At 43.6% G+C, this 23,910-nt stretch overlaps 2 protein-coding genes across 6 annotated transcripts in view; one reads left to right on the top strand and one right to left on the bottom strand.

Annotated features, from left to right (window-relative positions):
- Positions 1-21,759, top strand: part of med22 (mediator complex subunit 22) — a 31,435-nt gene extending 9,676 nt beyond the window's left edge. The window contains exons 4-6 of one of the 5 annotated variants that reach the window (XM_059994231.1): positions 1,282-1,362; positions 3,199-3,407; positions 17,265-21,759. In XM_059994231.1, the coding sequence (XP_059850214.1) occupies positions 1,282-1,362; positions 3,199-3,407; positions 17,265-17,358 (384 nt within the window). In that variant the 3' untranslated portion in view covers positions 17,359-21,759. Of the gene's footprint in view, positions 1-1,281; positions 1,363-3,198; positions 6,585-8,579; positions 9,680-17,264 lie in introns of those variants that run through there. The other 4 variants (XM_059994229.1, XM_059994230.1, XM_059994228.1 and 1 more) reach the window with 4 other exon arrangements.
- On the bottom strand, positions 11,321-22,932 carry LOC132407542 (piercer of microtubule wall 1 protein-like). The gene is made up of 3 exons (XM_059994233.1): positions 22,745-22,932; positions 12,120-12,198; positions 11,321-11,650 (listed from the first exon to the last, which is right to left on the bottom strand). The coding sequence occupies exons 1-3, from the start codon at positions 22,897-22,899 to the stop codon at positions 11,462-11,464; spliced, it is 423 nt and encodes a 140-aa protein (XP_059850216.1). The 5' UTR covers positions 22,900-22,932; the 3' UTR covers positions 11,321-11,461.
- Positions 22,933-23,910: the final 978 nt, after the last annotated feature.

Raw genomic sequence — 23,910 nt, 5'->3', positions numbered from 1 at the left:
CAGTAAGGGCTCCCAGATGGTCTTACTTCCCCCTAAATAAGAAACGGTTATTTCAATAGAGGTTAGAAGATTGAGTGGGGATCTGATTGAAATCTCTCAAATATTGAAAGGCCAAAGGTGATGTGGAAAGGATATTTCCTGTAGTCTAGGACCAGAGGGTGCAGCCTCAGAATAAAGAGAAGTCCATTTAGAACAGAGATGAGGAGGAAATTCTTTAGCTAGTGTTATGAATGTACCACAGCTCTGAGGGGCCAAAGGGTGCGGGGTAGCCCCCTCCTTTGTGAGAATCGCAAGATCACTATTGAGTCCGTTCAGGAGACCCAGGAAAGGGGAGAGAGAGACATGCCGAATACCTCGTTCCACCACGATGCAAAATAATGTGACATTGACCATTGACCCCCTTCAGACGCACCAGAAGAAACGCTAACGATCCCGTAGTAGCGGGAAGCCATTTGAAGGAAGTCACATGCGTTCGATTCCGCGGCTGGAATCGGTGACTGGAACCACGGATACCAGCTTTTAGCTAACAACAGGGAAGCCCGCTCCACTGATTCAACGGATTTGCTTCATTAAAGACCCGGGCAAGTTTCTTTTCTCACCAATCTCTCTCTCTCTCTCTCTCTCTCTCTCTCTCTCTCTCTCTCTCTCTCTCCCTCTCTCCAACAAGTGAAAACCCAGTGGTCCCCCAAAAGGCTGAAGCCTGCAGGAACTGAATGGCTTTTATATTTCCATCGGACATTATCCCCTAGACAAACGATCGAGCTGTTTCTTATTGATGGTTATTATTAGATCCGCGCTTTTTAGATTGAGTCATGACGATGTATATTATCTGAATGTTTGTATTAATGTTTGTGCCCCTTCATAAATAAAGACTTTTAAAAATAGTACCATCAGACTTCGACGGACCTCTCTATCTTTGCTGGTAAGTGATCCAGTTACGGGATTTTGTAACACTAGAGAATGGTGAGTCTGTGGAATTCATTGCCACAGATGGCTGTGGTGGCCAAGTCATTGGATTATTTGAAGCAGAAATGGTAGGTTCTTGATTAGTCAGGACATCAAAGGTTACAGGGAAAAGGCAGCACAAGTGGGTTTAATAAATGAGCTGTGATGGAATGGTGGAGCAGACTCAATGGGCTGAATGGCCTATTTATGCTCCTATGCCTTATGGTCTAAAAAAGGCAGCAACTATGGAGGGGAATAAACAACTAGTTTGAGACTTAATGTAAAGTCCCTTCCGCACTGAGCTATATTAATCTGAAGCTCAATTTTGTCTTGCAGGTTGAAGACGAGACGCAGGTTTCCCGCGCGACTCAGTGTGAACAAGATCACTATGAGATGCATGTGAGAGCAGCAAATATTGTACGTACAATATTTGTCAAATCCACAATTTTGTCTTAGTAGTTTATTTTCTGTCTCTCTACTTAGTCCCACACACACAGCCTTGCTAGGGATGGGTCCCACATACGCTGACCCTGGCCTTTTCCCAACCATGATTCCCCTCTCCCTGCCCCCTTCCCGCTCTCAGGTCATGATAGAGACCCATATCGGAATTAGGTTTATCATCACTCACGTATGTAATGAAATGTGGGTTTGTTTTGCAGCAGCAGTAAAGTGCAATACATCAAATGACTATAGTAGTGTGCAAACAGCTGAGGCAGCGGAACTATATGCATGTGCCCAAGACTTCTGCACAGTACTGTATATGTAGGAGAACACCCCAAATGGGAGGATCACAGGCAGCACAGTTGAAAGATCATTGGTGTGAATTATTAACTTTATTCCTCTTAACACAGGCGGTGTCTGACCTGCATGTTCTGTTTTTATTACAGCTGAACATAAAGTTGCTTTTCATCTTTGGAACTATAGGAAGCTAGAATTAGAACTTCATCTAAAGTTTGATAAATTCTTATGTAAACATTCTGTATAATAGTGAAAAGCAATTTGGCAAGAAATGTTAACATGAACCAGTATCCATACCGTGTTTAGAATAGGAGTCAGATTTTATCTCACAGACTTAGCTGATGTGAAATTTGTTGCTTTTTGGCAGCAGTTCAGGCAAAGACATAAAAATGATTATAAATTACACAAAAAAGAAAGGAATAATGAGATAGTATCCATAGACTTTTTGAGAATCTGATGGTGGAGGAGAAGAAGCTGTTGCTAAATTGTTGGGTGTGAGTCTTTAAGCTCCTGCATCACCTCACTGATGGTAGAAATAAGTAGAAGGCGTGTCCCAAACGGTGCGGTTCCTTAATGATGGATGCCACCTTCTTAAAGCACTGTTTCTTGATGATGGTCAGGAAGCTAGTGCCCAGGATGGAGCTGTCTGGTCTACAGTCCTTGGCAGCCTCTTGCAATCTAGTATATTGGACCCTCCATACCAGGCCATGATGCAACCAGTCCTAACACTCTTCACCGATCAGTGGAAATTTGCAATGGTCTTTGGTGACATACCAAATCTTCTCAAACTCCTAATAAGTAAGAGATGCTAGCATGTTTTCTTCCTGTTTGCAACAATGTATTAGGCCCGGGACATGTCCTCCAAGATGGTGACATCCAGAAACATCAGGATGTTGAGACACCAGTCAACTAGCCGATCCTTCTTACTCCTGGGTGTCCCCATCTTAGATTTCAACAACAACAGTGGTGTCATCTGCAGATTTAGAGATGGTGATTGAGCAGTGCTTGACCACGCAGTCCTGAGAGTGCAGAGAGTAGAGCAGTGAGTTAAGTATTCATCCTTGAGGCATACCTGTGCTGATAGGAGGTATAACAGCTGTATTCAAGGTATTGCAGTTCATGGTGATCTAATCTGTTATAATGTCTTAAATCAATATTTTGCAGTGGAAGCTTTCAATGTAAATTATCGCCTTGAAATTTCATTTTTTGATATGGTTTCATATCTTACAGGGGAAGATGTCATTTATAAATATGGACAAATTGTAATAAAAATGTGTGAGTAAGGGGTACATAGAAGAAAAAATAACAACTATCAAGAGAAGCATTCTGTCCCACAAGTATAGTGGAGTTCTGGAATCCTGTAACCTGAGAAGTTGAAGGTGGAAGACAGTTAACAGTTTTGAAGCTGAGATTGGTTCATTTTTGTTAGACAAAAGACTTTCATGGTTGCAGAAATATCTTTAGTATATATAGATGGATAGATATGTGTTTTCATTCTGTGCTGTGTTGATTTAGGTGCGTGCTGGGGAGTCTCTCATGAAGCTGGTGTCAGACCTTAAACAGTTCCTGATTCTGAATGACTTTCCCTCCGTGAATGAAGCCATAAACCAGCGAAAGCAGCAACTTCGGAGTCTACAGGAAGAATGTGACAAGAAGCTGATCACCCTAAGAGATGAGATTGCGGTTGATCTATATGAGCTGGAAGAAGAATATTACTCCTCCAGGTACAAATAGCACGGGAATGCCCTTCCTCAGCCTCAAACATGTCCGAACAGCCACAACGGGCTCTGACATACTCCACAGGGTAACCAGTTTCACCTTCTCAAAAATGTTATACTTTTTTAATCCCAGAACATAATATTCTTCTATTGCCATGTTTAACAAACTGAGGTTCTTTTGGTGTAAGGTTCTTGTACTGATGCCATTGCACCAGGGTATTTCATTGAAATGAGAAGGGGCTTCTGCTTAAACTGTTTTCATAATGCTGCTTATTATAGATATCCTTATGTAATGCACTAGAAATGGAAATCTTTCTTTTAGGATAGTTTGTATTCTGGTTGGAAGCACCTTTGCAGTATATGATCACCTACTGACCACAGTCTTGGTCTAACACAATAGCTGCTTTTACAACCCAACCAGTCAGTGCTTAGCCTTTCAAAGAGTCTTGCATGCAGGGATAGGGAAAACAGTTGTGTTTTTTTAAAGTTTCTCTTCGTCCCCTAAGTTGTACAAGGCCTTGGTGAGACCGCACCTAGAATATTGTGTGCAGTTTTGGTCCCCTAATCTGAGGAAAGACATTCTTGCCATAAAGGGAGTACAGAGAAGGTTCACCAGATTGATTCCTGGGATGGCAGGACTTTCATATGAAGAAAGACTGGATCGACTAGGCTTATACTCACTGGAATTTAGAAGATTGAGGGGGGATCTTATTGAAACATATAAAATTCTAAAGGGATTGGACAGGCTAAATGCAGGAAGATTGTTTCCGATGTTGGGGAAGTCCAGAACGAGGGGTCACATTTTAAGGATAAAGGGGAAGCCTTTTAGGACCGAGATGAGGAAAAACTTCTTCACACAGAGAGTGGTGAATCGGTGAAATCCTCTGCCACAGGAAACAGTTGAGGCCGGTTCATTGGCTATACTTAAAAGGAAGTTAGATATGGCCCTTGTGGCTAAAGGGATCAGGGGGTATGGAGAGAAAGCAGGTACAGGGTTCTGAGTTGGATGATCAGCCATGATCATACTGAATGGCGGTGCAGGCTTGAAGGGCCGAATGGCCTACTCCTGCACCTATTTTCTATGTTTCTATGTCCCAATTCTGAAGTTAAACAAATTCCTGACATTTCACTGAAACACATGGTAAGTAAATGTGAAGTTTATTCTGCATCCTAGCTCCCTTCCACAATGCCTTTCGAAACAAGGCATACTAATCCTTCGTGGTGGAACTGTGGGTTGCAAATGGCCTCCTTAAAGGTGTTTGCCAATCTGTCATCAAATATTCAAGGAGGGTCTTTAAAACATTCCCTCATGCAGTTTTGAAGAAGCTCCCTCTGCTTCAGCACCTGTTAGAGGAGTTTGCTTTTCCGTATGCAGAAGGCATTGAAAGTTATAAAATACCTTTTATTTAAGGCAGAAAGAATTCTTCTTTTATGTTCGACAATCATTTTAAAATGATGGATATTGGTGTCCTGTTCTATGCAATGAAAATATGAGCAATTTTATAATTTTTTAAAAACATAAACTGGAATTTTATATATTTCCTCAAAAATATAATCTTATACATTTTATGTATGCACTACCCTTTGTTTGTCACAATGAAGACATCACTGTGTATGACACAAATTTCATGTTTTTAGGGGAGAGATGTAATCCTATATTTGTTTGCCGTAGAATGATTTATTGATCATAAAAAATAGGATAGTTACATCCTTTTTTCCCCACAAGTAGTATGTTAAAGGGCATTTGATTTAACCTCACAAAATAATTTGTATATAAAGATCGCTGCAGCAATATTTTATATATAAATTTATATTTTGATATTCTTTGTAAGCTATAAGTTGCAACTGTTAAATTGAAGCATTGAGTAATTCAGAACCTCTCATTTCCATACTGAATTGATACTAACACCAGCATTGCTGTTACAGTGAACCCACTTTATGTTCCATAGCATTTCCTTATATATCTCACATCAGCGCTGCCAATTGCCTACTTTACTGTTGTAAATTGCTAGTTCATGTTGTGGTTCACATATTAAAGTGACTTCTTAATAGTAAACCCCATAATATTTGGTCTTCATCCAGCTGTAGAGACTCAAATGTTCAATGACCACCCAGGTGTAATGTTGTTTGTACATCTTGTGTGAATCCCATGATGTCATGTTATTGTGACTGAATTGTACATCTCACAATATTCCAGGCATGAGCCACCTACTTTTCCCATTATCCAATTGCAGCCCCTGTACTCAGTAAGTAATTCTGTTGCATAGTAAGTAAGGATTTGGTCAAGGCATGCTCCAGCGAGATCCAGAGACTGGCCGCCACAGCCCAAGATCTCTTCTGCACGGTAAATACTATTGGGTTTAGAATATTTTCTTAGCTTCCATGGTGTGTTTGTAGAATACCAGTCTCGGTCAGAGCTGGGAATGGGGTCTGCCACATTTGCTCCTTGTCTGGAGAGGGGGGGGAGGGTGGCAATCAAACACAGTTTCTTCTGATGACTGCTAGCATGATCGATTCTTCCTGGAAAGTGTGCATTTTCTTGCATACAGTTAGCTGAATTGCAGTGTTACCCGCAGTCAAATAGATGGTCAGTGTGGAAGTTGAGGGCCAGAGAACCTGGTTCTGTGCCTGTATGACCCTGGGACTTCATCAAACCCAAGGAGGGGCTGTTTGGAGTTGGTGTGGGACAGTGAGATATCAGAGAATGGTCAGCCCTCATCCACAGCACAAAGAAAGCTTACACCCTTGGGGAAGGAGAAGGAGAAATAACCAGAGTCTGGAAACTGCATGCGGGAGAAAGAGCACACAAAAACTTCCCAAATATCTCTGCATACTCTTTAGAATTAATGTGACCACCTCTTGCACACATTGCTGATTCTTTTTCAGTGACACATCTTCCTTAGGTTTTAAAGCTATTTGTCACTTGGGTCTGTAATGGTTTTAACTAACTGCTCCTTCCAGTAATGAGTGATGTCCAAATGAATGTTACATTTAACAATTGTCATTTAAACTTTGTGCCTTATTCACTGTTCCCAATATTTTAAAGAAAGCTGTTTTTATTTCTGTACGTGCTTATTTTAAGATTTATATATAATTTAGGCTGGGTGCTAATTTTATTCTAGCATCCCATTTTAAAGATTCATCTTCTTCCACCGAACTTAAATAAAGTTAAAACATACAGATCATTGATTTTCAATTTCTGTGTTGTCCATTTAATGTCACACCTTATCTAATTTAAGTTCCACCAAGTTTCCATCTGTTAGTTACTTTCTCTTAATTTCTTCAGAAATTTAACTTTTATTCATAATAAAAGTTATTCTGCAGAAGCAGAGGTGGTTAAAAAGACAAACGAACCCACAGAGATTGATGAACAGTCAATGTTTCTCCCATAACTTTACTGTGTTAACTGATCACTTGTCAGAATAGGGATTGGGTTGCTGCTTCCCTTTGTGTTGTAGAGCAGGGGTTCCCAACCTTTTTTATGCCATGGACCAATACCATTAAGCAAGGAGTCCATGGAACCCAGGTTGGGAACCCCTGGTGTACAGGGAGCTTTACCATTCTATTTAACCTGTGCTAATATGACTGGGGTGCTTGATGGGACCTCTGAAGATTGCTGTCTTGAAGCTTACTTTCTAACAGAACCTTATTCAACAAGAACTTGCATTAATTTAGTGCCTTTAATGTAACCAAACGTGCCCAAGCAGACAAGGAAATGGTTTTCCAAATGATGCACAGTACCACAGGGGATTTTAGGTTTGACCATAGAAGATTTAAGGGGTGTCTTAGACAGGGAGAGTGGTTTATAGTTGAACACTTAAGATCAGGATTGAACTGACAGCCAGAATTGGAGTGACACAGAGAGGAATGTAGAGTTACAGAGATAGAGGTTAAAAACACAGGATCTACACTGGAGGATTAAAAAATTCCAGGTAAAGTCAGTGAGCATTAGGAAAAGGATGACTTAGGATATGGATAACAGCTCTTGATAGGTGGCATAGAGAACTTTGGAACAAAGTGGATAGTCCACGGCCAGGGGACACAGGGAGAGAGCAGAACGGGGGAAGTATTTGAATTTTGTATTTAATTGGTGAAGAGAATGTTTGTATACCTGGTCCTGCACAAAGACCGCTAGTTTATTCTCCCAAGCTGAGATGTTGAGCAAAACAAAGTCCATGCATACTGAAGGAGTTTTGCATTGTCAGGAATGCTTTTCTTTGGCTGTGTTGTTTAACTGAGTCCTTGAAAGCCTCGTGGGAAAAGGTCCCATGGTACTGTTTAAGGAACAGTGGGGAAACCTTGGTGCCTAGCCAATACAAATTCAAAACATAGAGTAGCTGATTGGCCATGGGCCTAAATTGGCTGTCTCCTAAGTATTTATTACTAAACTTGTGGGTATTGGTAGTGGTGTGTGCGCTAGTTGATGAAAGTAAGGATATAAATAGCAGCAGGTGGTTAAGAAGACAAACTGTTCTGTAGGACCTTAGTGAGACTACACCTTGACTACCAAGTACAGTTGTCTCCTTGTCTGAGGAAGGACATTCTCACTGTGCAGGGACTGCAGCAAAAGTTCACTAGACTGATCCCCGGGACTGGCTGCTGCTCAAGGATATCCTGGGGTGACAGGATTGACACACACAGATTGGAGAAATTGACTTGTATTTGCTAGAGATTAGGAAAGTAAGAAGGGTTCCACTGAACACTAAGCACATAGATGCTGAAAGATGTTCCCAACGGCAGGGTGTCTGGAAGCAGGAATCATCACCTAAGGTGGTCATGTAGGATTGCGATGCGAACTATTCTGTGGGGAAACCTGAATACTCAGTTGATACCATATTATTAAATATATTCAGTAAGGAGTTGGATATAGTTCTCATGGCTAAATGAAGGGGTTAAGGGAGAAAGCAGGAACAGAATACTGAATTTGTGTGATCAGCTATGACTATATTGACTGGTGGAATGGGCAAAGGGCCTTCTGTAGCTGCTTGTTTTGGTAGAAGTGTTTTGTTGGTGGTTCAGTAATTTGGGAGTTCCGGAGCTGTTGAAAGGCATTACAGAAATGCAAGTTCTTCCATTTCTTTGTCACTAACTCCCTTTTATATATTTTTTGGTCATAACTCTTGATTCATTCTTATATCCGTTGCTCTTCTTTCTTACACCATCTTTGTTCCTGGAAAGCTACAGCCTGTGGGATGGTGCTGACCTCCCACTCTGTGAAGCGTACCGGAGACGGGAGGAGGAGGGGGCGGTCACGCCTGAAGAGGAGATGGCGATGGAAATTGTGTCCTCTGCCTCGGTGGTGGCCCCTGGAGAAGCTAACGCTGGAGCAACGCTGAGCACCACAGCCTTGCAGCCACAGATGAACGGCCACAGAGCAGGCACCCCAGATCCTGTCTGACGGGCAGCAGAGATCTTGGGCTGAGCTGCCACGTCTGCAATGAACAAAGCTGTTGGAATAGAGCAGTAACATAGACGAGAAAAGTTTCACAACATGCATTTAAAAGAGCCATGCCTCCTCTAACACTGTTTACAAGATGCTGTTGACCAGTCAAATAACTCAATGGACAAAGGACTCCTGGGAAATTGAGGTTGCAGCAGTGGAATTAGAAAGAGAAAGATGGATTTGTGGATGGGGTGAAGCTGGTCTTATGGCACTGGCGCAAGGTTGCTCGCGGTGGTTTACCTGTCTTTTTTTTTGATCCAGGTCTCTCTCAGTTAAATCGAACAAAACAAGGGCAGGAAAGGTGGTAAAGCTGGCGAGCCATTGATCGAAGGCCAGCTTCTCTCTTCACTGCCCCAAGCCCATCCTAAATCTTTTTTCTTTCTGACGCTGATAAACTTGCTGTTCACTTTCACCTCTTTTTAAAAGGGAGGTGTTCTTCTGCCTGCTGTTTGATTAAGTGGCTTATTTTCTCCATTATTGGGTCAGTAACTTGGAACTCACAGCATTGTCTGACATGTGGTTTGTAAATGTAATGGCAACATTTTCATTTAGTTGCTTGTTAATCCAAGTCAAACAGGGAAATTTTAAGGTAGGAAACTTCATATATTTTTAATTTCTAACTGTTTGACCTCAAGAGAACAAGTAGTTAAAGTGTTAGCAAAATCTTGATGTGAAAGTGACTTTGTGCAACACTGCCTGAAACTGAAACCTCACTGTAATCCTCAACAGTATTACTTGGTGCAGTCATAGTGTTTAAGCAATAAAAGTATTACCATTCCTGAAGAACTTGCAGCAAAATGACACTGTGTAATTTTTGAATTTGTTAGTAAATTTCAACTGGGGGCATTTGTTCTGTGATTTTTTTTGTCCCATAGATTCTCACTCAAGGTGTGAAAAGTTATTGTGAAGTCTATGCCTTATAAGATTAAAAAGTGGTGGTGTGTATTAGCCTATCCTTAGCAGTGATGGATCTCGGCCAAGGTTTCACCAGACTTGGGGAGGGGGAGGGAAACAACTGGCGATTTTACTCCTGTCCCCTGATATCCTGCGTACAAAATGATGGTTTGATGATTGCCTCATACACTGAAAGATATTGAAAACTTTTCATTTTGTGAAGGTCATCTGATTTCAGATATGGGATGAAGAACATAAAGGGCATTTCATGACCTTTCTACCATTAGAAAAGGAAAGAAACATTTATTGTAGTTCCATTCTGATTGGAGACAAGTTAAACTTCAGTTGCACAACGAGGCTACATTAAACCCATTGGCTGATGGTTAGCTGCTTGATGTTAGCACTAACAGAGACATGGGGAAGTAATGTTCCCTTGCTGGGTTGTGCCTGTAATCACTTGTGTAAGTATCCAGCCTTAATTGATAATCTTGATTTTGACATTAAATCTCAGAACAATAATTGGAGGATAAAAAGCTGTTACCATAAAAGTGACCATAACAGTAGCATGGATGCAAATTCCAACTGGTTCAGTTGTCCTTTTAGGGTGGAAACCTGAAATGTTGCTCTTTTATTTCTGGTTTTATTTTTCTGCTCTGAACTCAGTCAGAAAGCTGCTGGCAGGTTATAAAGAACTCAGACCACCAACTTTGAGCATTCAGTGGGTGGGTAATAAATGTCAGACTCTCCAATGCCCCTGTACATCAGATCATCTGTTTTTAAGTTTAGTTTGGGGATGGATGGTCTAGAGCAGGGGTTCCCAACTTGGGGTCCACAGACCCTTTGCTTAATGATACTGGTCCTTGGCATAAAAAGGGTTGGGGACCTCTGATCTAGAGACTTGACTTCTCAGCCCATTTTAGTTGATGTCACTCACCCTGGCCCCTCTCCTCACCCACCTGCTGCTTAAACTGGGAATTCCAATAGCCAACGAGCTGAATAGACAGTCTGAGATGACAACAAAAAGTTAAGGGCAGAAATTACTAATTAGTATAGAAAAGGGAAAATTTTAATGAAGAAAGTTTGCAAATTAGTTTTATCGGAGGGGGGGGGGGAAAGACACATTAAACTGAAGTACTCCCTCGGTCCTGTCTTTCTAACTAAGAAGCACTTCCTCTGCAGTGCCCCTTCAGTAGTACAACAGCTGTTTTTGTTGAGTGTCATTGACTCATGGTGATCCTATGGATAGTGTAGTTGTCCATGGGGTTTTATGGCAAGATATAGAAGTAGATTGCCAAGCCTTTCTTGCCTGCCCAGTTGAGACCCAGCCGGATATATCCGCCTCGAAGTCCAGTGCTGATGCCACTACACCACCAGCTGGCCCAGTACGACACCTACCCTGCAATGTTGTGCAGCCCCTCGTAAAGCAGGTCTCCTCTATGATCCTGTACAAGTGTTGAAGTCCCTGGACCAGATCTTGAAATCACAAGCTGGGGTATGGGTGTGTGTTGTTCACTAAGTACGGGTTACACACTTGAGCGAATTATAATGGTTTAACAATTATAAAGGACCATTTTATACTTAATTTGTACAAATCCTTTTTAATAGAACAGACAAATTATTACACAGTTGTGCAAGGGACATACAAAGAAAGTGCAGCTGACTGCTGTAAGGAGTGGATTAGGTATCTGACTGAGCACAAGGAAGCACCAGGAAATCATGTCCACTATTGCGTGTCGGATGGGCCGGCATGAAAGTAGGAGCGGTGGAAGTTCAGACGGTCCTGGAACCTAATGAGGTTGTCTGGCCCAGTGACCAGGGACTTCTCCAGGCCTACATTGAATCCATTGTCTCTGTACATTCCACATTTGCTTAAGTGATTAGAAAGCTTACGAGATATTGAAAAGTAGCTGGTCTGGAATAAAAAGAGACGAGAAGGGATGAGTCTAAGGGGAAGAAACAGAACCCACCACCACTCTCAATTCCATCAGCAGACACTAACATCACAATTAGATCGTCAGGATAGGACTGATTTTTGCCTCTTTTGGAAACTTAACTGAGGAAAAATAGTAACTGGGTGTTATGCACACTGACCCTTATCTGGGTACAGGTTCTTCTGCCGGCAAGTCTCAGTGAGAAACGTGTTTCTAACTGTGTCTAATTGTCACTGAACTTGGGTTCCGTAGATAAATATTCGATCGGGAGAGGGGTCCACACACTGTGACCCTTACTGGGGGATGGGTCCCACATGCACTGGCCCTCACTGCGGGACGTTCTATAAATTATGAAATAATGAACCAGAATTTGGACAGTAGATTGCAGCAAGTTATTAAAAGATTGGCAGATATCACAGTAAACCAGCCGATTTCAGAAATCACTCTTACCGGCATTTCATGGACAGTTGGCTGTTGACTCCCATAAACCTGGTTGGTTGTTCGATATATTGGATTAATTGGTTGGGATCTATATATTGTCAGTCAACAAAGAAATACATTTCGTGTGATTATCACTTATAAAAACATTAATATCCATTTGTCATGACAATCCTGCAGCCCATGCTCTCTGCCTACCTCCTCTCAGGCTGCATGTTGTCCTTGGGCTTCTGCCCTTGTGCAGCCTGTGGTTGGAGTTGAGCAGTGTGAGGTGAACACTGGAGAGGAGGCTATTCACCCCTCAACTGTCAACCCTTGCTTTAGAATCTGAATCCGTACTCCACCCCGCCGGCATTTGTTTCCTACACTCTGCCATACTGACCAGCACTCTTTCAGCCTTGACCCATGGCTGCAACGGACTCTGGTGGAGGGAATTTCGGATCTCCAGGACACTGGATGGAGAACTGTTTGTCGTCACCTCCAAGTGGCTGATTACTTTATTCTGGATTCTGCTGAAGGTAAACATCTGCCCTTCTGCCACCACAAAGCCCATCTGCGTGTGTGTGAGAGCGAGTATGTGCATATATTGTATGTGAGTGCGTGTTTGTAGATGTGCTCATGTGTGACAGTATGTGTTTGAATTTATGTATGTTTTGTGGGTGTATCTGTGAGCGTATATGTGTGAAAGTGTATATTTTAGGGTTTAGGGTGTTATGTTGGTATGTATTGTATGCTGTCTGGCTGTGTATGTAAGTGCATGCATCTTTGCAGATATGTGTGAGACTATGCATCTGTGTGCATACAAGCGTGTGTGTGAGTGCTTGTGTTTGTGTATCTGTGTAAATGTGGTTGTGGGAGTGTGTTGGTGCAAAGTTATGAGTTTGGGTGCATAAAAGGGAAGGGAGAGCAGGTGAGACCATGAACCTACAGCAAGAGGCCATACCCACCACCACCCGTCAATATTCTAGAGCCATGAGAGGAGTGACATGGACACATGCTGTATTTCTGCTGGTGACGAGTCGAGGAAGCTGCAGCAGGAATCTGTGGGCCCCGTAGGAAGGGTAATTGACCAGAGAGGTCGCAGGGAGGACAGGAACTGGAACTGCTTCAGATGCCGCAGGTAATGATTTCAGGAACAGTAACAACATAAAAGGGGAGGATTTGGGGTGTAACCATTAACTGAAATCTGCAATTCAGGTGTGCAACCTGATGAAAATATGGGATGAAACATAACCACAACACATGCAGCAAGGAGCCCAGCTTACTTCAAAGCGTGGGTTCATATTGTAAAATTAGGGGGAATCAGTTACACAGTGCCTATAAAAAGTACTCACAGCAACCCCGCCCCCAGAGGTTTTCTTATTTTATTGTCTTACAACATTGAATCACAGTGGATTTAATTTGCCTTTTTTGACACTGATCAACAGAAAAAGACTCATATCAAAGTGAAAACATCTCTTTAAAGTGATGTAAATTAATTACAAATATAGAACACAAAATAATTGATAATATGACACACCAAATCATCACAGGTGGAGCCAATTGGTTTTAGAAGCACATCATGAGTTAAATGGAAATCACTGTGTGTAGTCAAGGTGTTTCGATTGTGGTAAAAATACACCTGTATCTGGAATGTCCAACTGCTGGTGAGTCAGTATCCTGGCAAGAACTACACCACAAAGACAAAAGAACACTCCAAGCAACTCCACAAAAAGGTTATTGAAAAGCACAAGTCAGGAGATAGATACAAGAAAATTTCCAAGTCAATGACTATCCCTTGGAATACAGTTAAATCAATAATCAAGAAATGGAAAGAACATGGCTCAGCTGTAAACCTGCCTAGAGCAGGCAGTCCTCAAAAACTGAGTGACCGTGCAAGAAGGGGACTAGTGAGAGAGGCCACCAAGAGACCTATGATAACTCTGGAGGAGTTACAAGCTTCAGTGGCTAAGATGGGAGAGACTGCGCATACAACTGTTGCCCGGGTGCTTCACCATAGAAACATAGAAAACTGACAGCACAATACTGGCCCTTCAGTCCACAAAGTTGTGCCGAATATGACCCTACCTTAGAAATTACTAGGCTTACCTATTGCCCTCTATTTTACAAAGCTCCATGTACCTATCCAAAAGCCTCTTAAAAGACCCTATCGTATCTGCCTCTACCATCGTTGTCGGCAGCCCATTCCATGCACTCACCACTCTGCGTAAAAAAAACTTACTTTGACATCTCCTCTGTACCTACTTCCAAGCACCTTAAAACTGTGCCCTCTCATGTTAGCCATTTCAGTCCTGGGAAAAAGCCTCTGACTATCCACACAATCAATGCTTCTCATCATCTTATATACCTCTATCAGGTCACCTCTCATCCTCCATCACTCCAAGGAGAAAAGGCTGAGTTCACTCAACCTATTCTCATAAGGCATGCTCCCCAATCCAGGCAACATCCTTGTAAATCTCCTCTGCACCCTTTCTATGGCTTCCACATCCTTCCTGTAGTGAGGCGACCAGAACTGACACAGTACTCCAAGTGAGGTCTGACCAGGGCCCTATATAGCTGCAACGTTACCTCTCGGTTCCTAAATTAAATTCCACTGTTGATGAAGGCCAATACACCATACGTCTTCTTAACCAGTCATAGCTTTATGGGAGAGTGGCGAAGGGAAAGCCACTGTTGAAAAAAAACTAACATGAAATCTTGGCTAGAGCTTGCCAGGCAGCACGTGGAGGATTCTGAGGTCATCTGGAAGAATGGTCTGATTAAAACAAAATTGAAGTTTTTGGCTAGCAGACTAAACACTATGTTTGGTCAAAGCCAAACACCACACAACATCAAAAACAAACCATCCCTATTATGAAACGTGGTGGTGGCTGCATCGTGCTGTGGGGATGCTCCATTGCAGCAGGCTCTGGAGGGCTTGTGAAGGTAGAGGGTAAAATGAATGCAGCAAAACACAGGGAAATCCTGGAGGGAAACCTGATGCGGTCTGCAAGAGAACTGCGACGGGAGAAGGTTTGTTTTCCAGCAAGACAATGACCCCAAGCATAAAGCCAAAGCTACACTGGAATGGCTTAAAAACAACAAACTTAATGTCCTGGAGTGGCCAAGTCAAGAGTCCAGGCCTCAATCCAATTGAGAATTTGTGGCTGGACTTGAAAAGGGCTGTTCACTCACTATTCCCATGCAATCTGACAGAGCCTGAGCAGTTTTGTAAAGAAGAAAGGGGAAAAATTGCAGGAGTCCAGATGTACAAAGCTGTTAGAGACCTATCCACACAGACTATAACTGCTGCCAAAGGTGCATCTACTAAATACTGACTTGTAGGGGTGAATACTTACGCAATTATTTTGTGTTTTGTAATTGTACTTTTGATCTGCTTTCAGTTTGACACAAGAGTGCTATTGATCAATGTCAAAAAAGCCAAATTAAATCCACTGTGATTCAATGTAAAACAATAAAACATGAAAACTTTCAAGGGTGGTGAATACTTTTTATAGGCATTGTATATGAGAGCATACTAACATATTGCACCATGGTATGGAAACTGCACCGTGCTGGACAGGCAGACTCTACAACGGGTACTTAAAACTGCCCAACACATCACCGGCACCAGCCTACCTGCCATTACAGACAGATACACAGAAAGGCCAGCAATATCTTGAAGGTCCCCACACACCCAGCTCGTGGACTGTTTCTCCCACTCCCGTGAGGGAGGAGGCAATGTAACGTCCATGTCAGGACCACCAGACTCAAAAGTAGTTGCTTCCTCTGATCAACACCCCCACTCATTAACCCACCCACCACCAGTACTAGTTTACCATTTCCTGTCAGAGTCTCTTCGTGCACAGGTACTTCTGTATCCAGTGTCACTTTATGTACATACAATTAGACTATGTAGATAATCTAATCTTATGTATTTATTGTGTTTTATTATTGTGTACTTTATGCTTACTGTGATTTTTAATGTTGCGTCAGATCTTGAGAAATAATAACTGCTCTCCTTTATACTTGTGCACTGAAGAATGACAATAAATAATCTCGAATAAGGGTGTGAGACACAAATTCGTGACCCTGACATTCACCATGTGGTGCTGTGAACAGGTGCTCACTGGCAGACTCTCTCCTCTAGGGGGCGGTAGATACAACGGGAGTGATAGCTCTCCAAGAGATCCAGATCAACTTAATCCTCTAGAAAGAAGTCAAGATAATTATTGATAAAGGTTCTTCCCTAACCCAGGAAAGACTAGCACCTGGGGAGAATCGGATTAGACCTGGTTCGGGTCACTGGAAGCTGGATGATTGGCCAAATGAGAATATGACTTCAGCCAGAAATGAGGTGAAGCAAAGTGTGTGTCAATGGCTGAAGAGTATAACCCAGGTTCATCTATCACCGTGACGTGCAATACATAGAACTACACACAAACAAAAGTGTTGGAGGAACTCGGCAGGACAGGCAGCATCGATGGAAGGAAATAAACAATTTTGGGCTGAGACCGTCAATCAGGGTTGAATGTATCTGCAAGGGGCAGAAGCCAGAATAAGAAGCTGGGGGAGGGGAAGGGGTACAAGATGGCAGGAGATAGGAACTGAGTTCCTCCAGCATTTTGTGTTTGTGCAATCTATAAAAGTCATTTTGTTAATCCCACCAATAAATAAGGATAGTTCCGCCCCGTTGCCACAATACAAAACATTCAGAGGTCAGATTTGTGATCCAGTGATATGTGTGTTTTTTGGTTAACTGGCCAGTGAAAGTGGCCCACAGTGAGTAGGTTTGAGTTGGAAGTGAGAGGGGTGAGGTTGATTGGGAATGCAGGGAGAGTGAAATGGACTAATGTAGGATGAGTGCGGGTGGACGGCTGTATGCAGGAAGATCAGTGCAGACCGAGTGGAGCAAAGGGAAAGTTTTTCCTGTGGCTCTGACATTACGCAATTCTGGACTCCAAAAGATATCAGTAAAGACACTGTGGTAATCTGTCTGCCTGCGGTGGGAAATTAGACACTGCCTTAGATGGCCTGAATGTGGTAATCTGAGTAGGAGCCAGTCAGTGCAGCTGCAGGCAAATGAAAGGGTACATCAGCTCCATTAGATTAACTTCTCTAGGGGAGGTGTCGATGGTTCATTTTATCTATTTATTTATTTATTTGTCATTTATTTAGAGATACAGCGCTTCTAGCCACACCGCCCCAACAACCCCCGACAAACCCAACTGACCCTAATCTAGTCACAGGACAACTTACTATGACCAATTAACCTAGCCGGTACGCCTTTGGATGGTGGGAGGAAAGCAGAGGGCCCGGAGAAAACCCACACATTCCACAAGGAGGATGCACAGAGACTCCTTACAACTCCGAACTCTGGAACACCCGAGCTTTAACAGCATCGCGCTAACCGCTAAGCGACCATGGCGCCCTATCCAGACTGGAACGCAAGGACACTCGATGGAAAAATGCAACAGACCCTGAATGGGCCAGACACTGCTGTAAACACTCAGTGAGGTCTCATCTGTGAAAGAGAAACAGTCAACGTTTGAAGTCATTGACCTGAAATGTCAGCCGAGTTTCTCTTTCCCCCGGTCACTGACGATGCTGGACGTTCATCTCCACCATTGGGATGAGCAGGCCATGTGTAATGTATCCAAGTTTGTTGATGGTACAAAGTGGATGGCAACATGAATGGTATATGGACAGGCTAAGAGGAAGGGCATAAGCCAGACAGATGGAAAATAATGTAAAAAATTATGGACATACATATCAATTTTAAAAAGAATTGGAGTAAGTTTTTAAATGGTGAGGGGTTGAAAAGTATTGAATGATCAAGGGGATGGAGGTATCCTCATACATGGGACACAAAACATATGATTATAGCCAGCAATAAAGAAGGCACAGTATGTGGACAAAAAAATAGGGAACTTCTCTCGGGAATTCCCTGCCAAATATTGTCTTATACAGGGAAGTGCATCAAGATAGGAACATATCAGCAGAAGATCCTACAAATATTCATAACCCCTGCCCTCCCACAAACCCATGTGAATATTGCACACTCTCAGCAGACTCTTTAAATGTTGACACATCGGGAAAGTCCTTGCAGAGATACTGTCATGCTCCTGGGGAACCCCAAGCAATGACTTTCACAGTTCTAGAGATATGTAATAAATATTGACAGCCTTGGTGAATCTGCAGTGTAGCACAACAAGGAGATGGGAACTCCTTCATACCAAAGCTTCAGTTGGTGCATAAGACACCAGGACAGTAAATACAGTATTTTTTTTGTAATGTCCAGTTGGAAACATGATAATGAAAACAGGAGATTAAGACATCCAGTGATTGAACACCACTTGAAGCTTTGGGATCTGTGAAAATAACAGCCCCTGTCTGCAACCCTGCATCTGACTCAGAATCTGCTCTACATGTCAATCATTGTGTTATAAGCAACTTATTCTCAACAAAACATAAAAATCACGGCACTGCAGATGCTAGAAATCTGCAATAAAATAGAATGAGCTCTGCCACATGAAAGCAGGATCTATTATCAAAGACCCTCACCATCCAGGCCATACGCTCTTCTTGCTACAAGGTATAGGAGCTTTGTGTCCCACACCAACAGGTTAAGAACATAAGAAATAGGAGCAGGAGTAGGCCATCCGGCCCATCAAGTCTGCCCCACCATTCTATAAGATCACGGCTGATCTGTCCATAAACTCAGCTCCATCTACCTGTCTTTTCCCCAAAACCCTTAATTCCCTTACTATGTAAAAATCTATCCAACTGTATCTTAAATATATTTAGTGAAGAAGCCTCAACTACTTCCCTGGGCAGAGAATTCCACAGATTCACCACTCCCTGGGGAAAATAGTTTCTCCTCATCTCCATCCTAAATCTTCTTCCCTGAATCTTGAGGCAATGTCCCCTGGTTCTAGTCTTACCTACCAATGAAAACAACTTTCCTACTTCTATCTTATCTATCCCTTTCAAAATTTTGTATGTTTCTATAAGATCCCCTCTCATTCTTCTGAACTCCAGAGAGTATAGTCCCAGGCGACTCAATCGCTCCTCATAGGTTAACCCCTTCATCTCTGGAATCAACCTGGTGAACCTCCTCTGTACTGCCTGCAAAGCCAGTATATCCTCCTCAAGTACGGAGACCAGAACTGCACACAGTACGCCAGGTGCAGCCTCACCAGTACCCTGTATAGTTGCAACATGACCTCCCTGCTCTTAAATTCAATCCCTCTAGCAATGAAGGCCAACATTCCGCTTGTCTTCTTAATAACCTGTTGTACCTGCAAGCCAACTTTTTGCGATTCATGAACAAGCACTCTCAAGTCCCTTTGCACAACAGAATGCTGAAATCTTTCACCATTTAATAATAATAATAATAATCTGCTCTTCTATTATTCCTTCCAATGTGGATGATCTCGCATTCACTAACGTTGTATTCCATCTGCCAGACCTTGGCCCACTCACTTAACCTATCTATATCCCTCTGCAGACTCTCCACATCCTCTACAATTTGCTTTTCCACTCAGTTTAGTGTCATCAGCAAATTTTACTACACTACATTCAGTCCCCTCTTCCAAATCATCAACGTAAATGATAAATAGCTGCGGGCTCAGCTCCAACTTCTGCGGCACCCCACTCACCACCAACTACCAACTGGAGAAATACCCATTTATACCAACTCTCTGCCTTAACCAAACTACTATCCATGCCAATACACTTCCTGACTCCATGCATCTGTATCTTATTTATAAGTCTCTTGTGCGGCACCTTATCAAACGCCTTCTGGAAATCCAAGTATATGACATCCACCTGTTCCTTTCTATCCATTGCACTCATTATGTCCTCGAAGAACTTCAGTAAGTTTGTCAAACAGGACCTGCCCTTTCTGAGTCCATACTGTGTCTGTCTAATGGAACCACTTTCTAACAATTACCCTGCAACCATCAAGTTCCTTTTCATTCACCACTACACTGATCTGATTCTACGACCCACAAACTCATTTTCAATACTGTATAATCAGCATGGATAACTTCACTCACTGCAATTCTACCACCTACAGACTCACTTTCAAAGACTCTTTACAACTCATGTCCTCAGGATTATTTTTTCTTTTCACAGCCTGTCTTCTTTTTCACATTGGTTGCTTGTCAGTCTTTGCCATTTATATATAGCCTTTTGTAAAATTCCATGGTATTTTTCCTGTAAATGCCTGCAAGAAAATGCATTTCAAAGTAGTATATAGCAACATATAAACATTTTAATAATAAATTTACTTTGAACTGTGATCTGGATACACTGCAACTTTCTAGACATGGTATTAAAAGTCTCCAACTTTAGGCAGCTCTCACTGTCTGCTGTAACGGAACTGGCCACTTCTGCTTGTTGTCAATCTGTGATAGTTTCACTCTCTCTCTCTAATAGCGTAGCCTGGTCTGGTGGGCACATTCTTCAGCCTTGCTATTAGTAGCACGTTACACTAACAAAGAAAGATCACTTTGCCGACTGCCACGAGCTTAGGCTGTACTGGTTGACAACACACTTCACTGTATGTTTTTGACGTACATGTGATAAATAAATCACAGAACTGTAGAACCACAGAAGGGAACAATGCAGAAATGGACCCCCTCAGCCCACATCATCCATGCCAAACACGAGGAAGGATATCTTGACCAATCACATTTGCTCACATTATCCCTCCACAATCACATTTGCTCACATTATCCCTCCACACCAAATACATTTGCTCACATTATCCCTCCACACCAAATACATTTGCTCACATTATCCCTCCACACCAATCACATTTGCTCACCTTTCCTAACTGTCATATTTGCATTCATCCTATCATGGATATTTTAACCACCCCTTCCTCTTCCACCTTCTCTGCTCATTTATTTCTCTCCCCAAGCTCCAAGACCTCATGTTTCACAATTACCCTCTCTCCACAGATTCTGCTTGGCATGACCATTCTCCCATTCCCTATTGTTGCTAACAGGTTCCCTAGATTCCATTTTCTGAAACAAATACCATGGATCCCTTCACGATGAAGATAAAATCAGCAGATTTTGGAAATTCAAGCAACACACACAAAATGCTGGGGGAACTCAGCGGAACAGGCAGCATCTACAGAAAAGAGTAAACAGTTGACATTTCAGGTCGATTCCCTTCATCAGCCCTTTTATTCTCCAGCCCTGCTGAAGGGTCTTGGCCTGAAAAGTTGACTGTGCCACAGGGCTTGGTATTGGGACCACAGCTGTTTACGATTTACGTCAACAATTTAGATGAAGGCATTGAGAATAAAATCAGCAAATTTGCTGATGATACTAAGCTGGGTGGCAGTGTGACATGTGATGAAGATTTTAGGAGAATTCAGGGTGACTTGGATAGGCTGGGTGAGTGGGCAGATGACGTTTAATGTGAATAAGTGTGAGGTTATCCACTTTGGGAGTAAGAACAGGAAGGCAGATTATTATCTGAACGGTGTAGACTTAGGTAAGGGAGAAATACAAAGAAATCTAGGAGTCCTTGTTCATCAATCACTGAAGGTGAATGAGCAAGTGCAGCAGGCAGTGAAGAAGGCTAATGGGATGTTGGCCTTTATTACAAAGGGAATTGAGTACAAGAGCAAGGAAATCCTCTTGCATTTGTACAGAGCCCTGGTGAGACCACAATACCTGGAGTATTGTGTACAGTTTTGGTCTCCAGGGTTAAGGAAGGACATCCTGGCTGTAGAGGAAGTGCAGCGTAGATTCATGAGGTTAATTCCTGGGATGTCTGGACTGCCTTACGCAGAGAGGTTAGAGAGACTGGGCTTGTACATGCTGGAATTAAGGAGATTGAGAGGGGATCTGATTGAAACATATAAGATTATTAAGGGATTGGACAAGATAGAGGCAGGAAATATGTTCCAGATGCTGGGAGAGTCCAGTACCAGAGGGCATGGTTTGAGAATAAGGGGTAGGTTATTTAGGACAGAGTTAAAGAAAAACTTCTTCTCCCAGAGAGTTGTGGGGGTCTGGAATGCACTGCCTCTGAAGGTAGTGGAGGCCAATTCTCTGGATGCTTTCAAGAAGGAGCTAGATAGGTATCTTATGGATAGGGGAATCGAGGGATATGGGGTCAAGGCAGGAACCGGGTATTGATAGTAGTTGATCAGCCATGATCTGAAAATGGCGGTGCAGGCTCGAATGGTCTACTTCTGCACCTATTGTCTATTGTGTTGTCTTGGATCTCTTCACCAAATTATCACTTTTCTGATCTTGGAGCATGCTCTCCTGGGTTCTTATCCTGAGATTAGACCCTTGTTGCCTCTATATCCTGTTCACCCGAATTCCATTTGATATACCCGTTCTCCCGGGAACCCATTCCTCCTCTCCCTTGATTTCCCTTCTATGCATTAAGTCCCTCCTTTGTATACGATGGATCCCGCAAATTCAATCCCATTGCAACCCCAGCTCGGGATCTGACTGCAGATCACGCTCCCAGATTCCATTGGTGGGCCTCTTGCACATCGTTCCGAAGAGCACTCTCCATTAGGCGGATCCAATTCCAAACCCCTTCCATGGGGATCCCATTTCCGCTCCCTTCCACCGGAATTCCAATCCCGGGATTTCCTGGAATGAAATGCCTCCCAGTACCTGTAACCCTGGAAACAGTCCGGATGCTCGAATCTGTCGGGGACGCCCGGGTGCACTCGGTAATACTGGCTGGTCCGTGGCGGGACAGGAGGCTCAGGTTCTGGCACCGGCTCCAAATATTTCACCGTGGGATCCTTCACTCCACACTGCTCCATGGCGCTAGGAACCACAACAAGCGCCCGTTACCGGGCAACCCTCACACGTCATTAGGCCGGAAGTGGCTCAACATCCAATGGGAGAGCGTCATGTGGAGGTATTGACCCTCACTGGGAACGGGTCCCACACACACTGACCCTCACTGGGGGACGGGTCCCACACACACACTGTCCCTCACTGGGGGACGGGTCCCACACACACTGTCCCTCACTGGGAACGGGTCCCACACACACTGACCCTCACTGGGGGACGGGTCCCACAGACACTGACCCTCACTGGGAACGGGTCCCACACACACTGACCCTCACTGGGGGACGGGTCCCACAGACACTGACCCTCACTGGGAACGGGTCCCACACACACTGACCCTCACTGGGAGACGGGTCCCACACACACTGTCCCTCACTGGGAGACAGGTCCCACACACACTGACCCTCACTGAGAGACGGGTCCCACACACATTGACCCTCACTGGGAGACAGGTCCCACACACACTGACCCTCACTGGGGGACGGGTCCACCACACACACTGACCCTCACTGGGGGATGGGTCCCACACACACTGACCCTCACTGTGAACGAGCCCCGACACATACTGACCCTCACTGGGAACGGGTCCCACACACACTGACCCTCACTGGGAACGGGTCCCACACACACTGACCCTCACTGGAGGACGGGTCCCACACACACTGACTCTCACTGGGAACGGGTCCCACACACACTGACCCTCACTGGGAGACGGGTCCCACACACACTGACCCTCACTGGGAACGGGTCCCACACACACTGACCCTCACTGGGAGACGGGTCCCACACACACTGTCCCTCACTGGGAGACGGGTCCCACACACACTGACCCTCACTGAGAGACGGGTCCCACACACACTGACCCTCACTGTGAACGAGCCCCGACACATACTGACCCTCACTGGGAACGGGTCCCACACACACTGACCCTCACTGGGAACGGGTCCCACACACACTGACCCTCACTGGGGGACGGGTCC

The sequence above is a fragment of the Hypanus sabinus genome, chromosome 18 (genome assembly GCF_030144855.1).
Source record: "Hypanus sabinus isolate sHypSab1 chromosome 18, sHypSab1.hap1, whole genome shotgun sequence".
Classification (NCBI taxonomy): Eukaryota; Metazoa; Chordata; class Chondrichthyes; order Myliobatiformes; family Dasyatidae; genus Hypanus; species Hypanus sabinus.
This window is presented reverse-complemented; position numbering and strand designations above follow the sequence as displayed.

Excerpts from the sequence above, each read along its gene's own strand:
- LOC132407542 (XM_059994233.1), bottom strand. The coding sequence starts at position 22,899 with ATGGAGCAGTGTGGAGTGAAGGATCCCACGGTGAAATATTTGGAGCCG. Across the intron at positions 12,199-22,744 it reads GACTGTTTCCAGGGTTACAG|ATCCCAACCAATTAATCCAA; the intron begins GTACTGGGAGGC and ends GACAATATATAG. Across the intron at positions 11,651-12,119 it reads CAACTGTCCATGAAATGCCG|ACCAGCTACTTTTCAATATC; the intron begins GTAAGAGTGATT and ends TTTTTATTCCAG.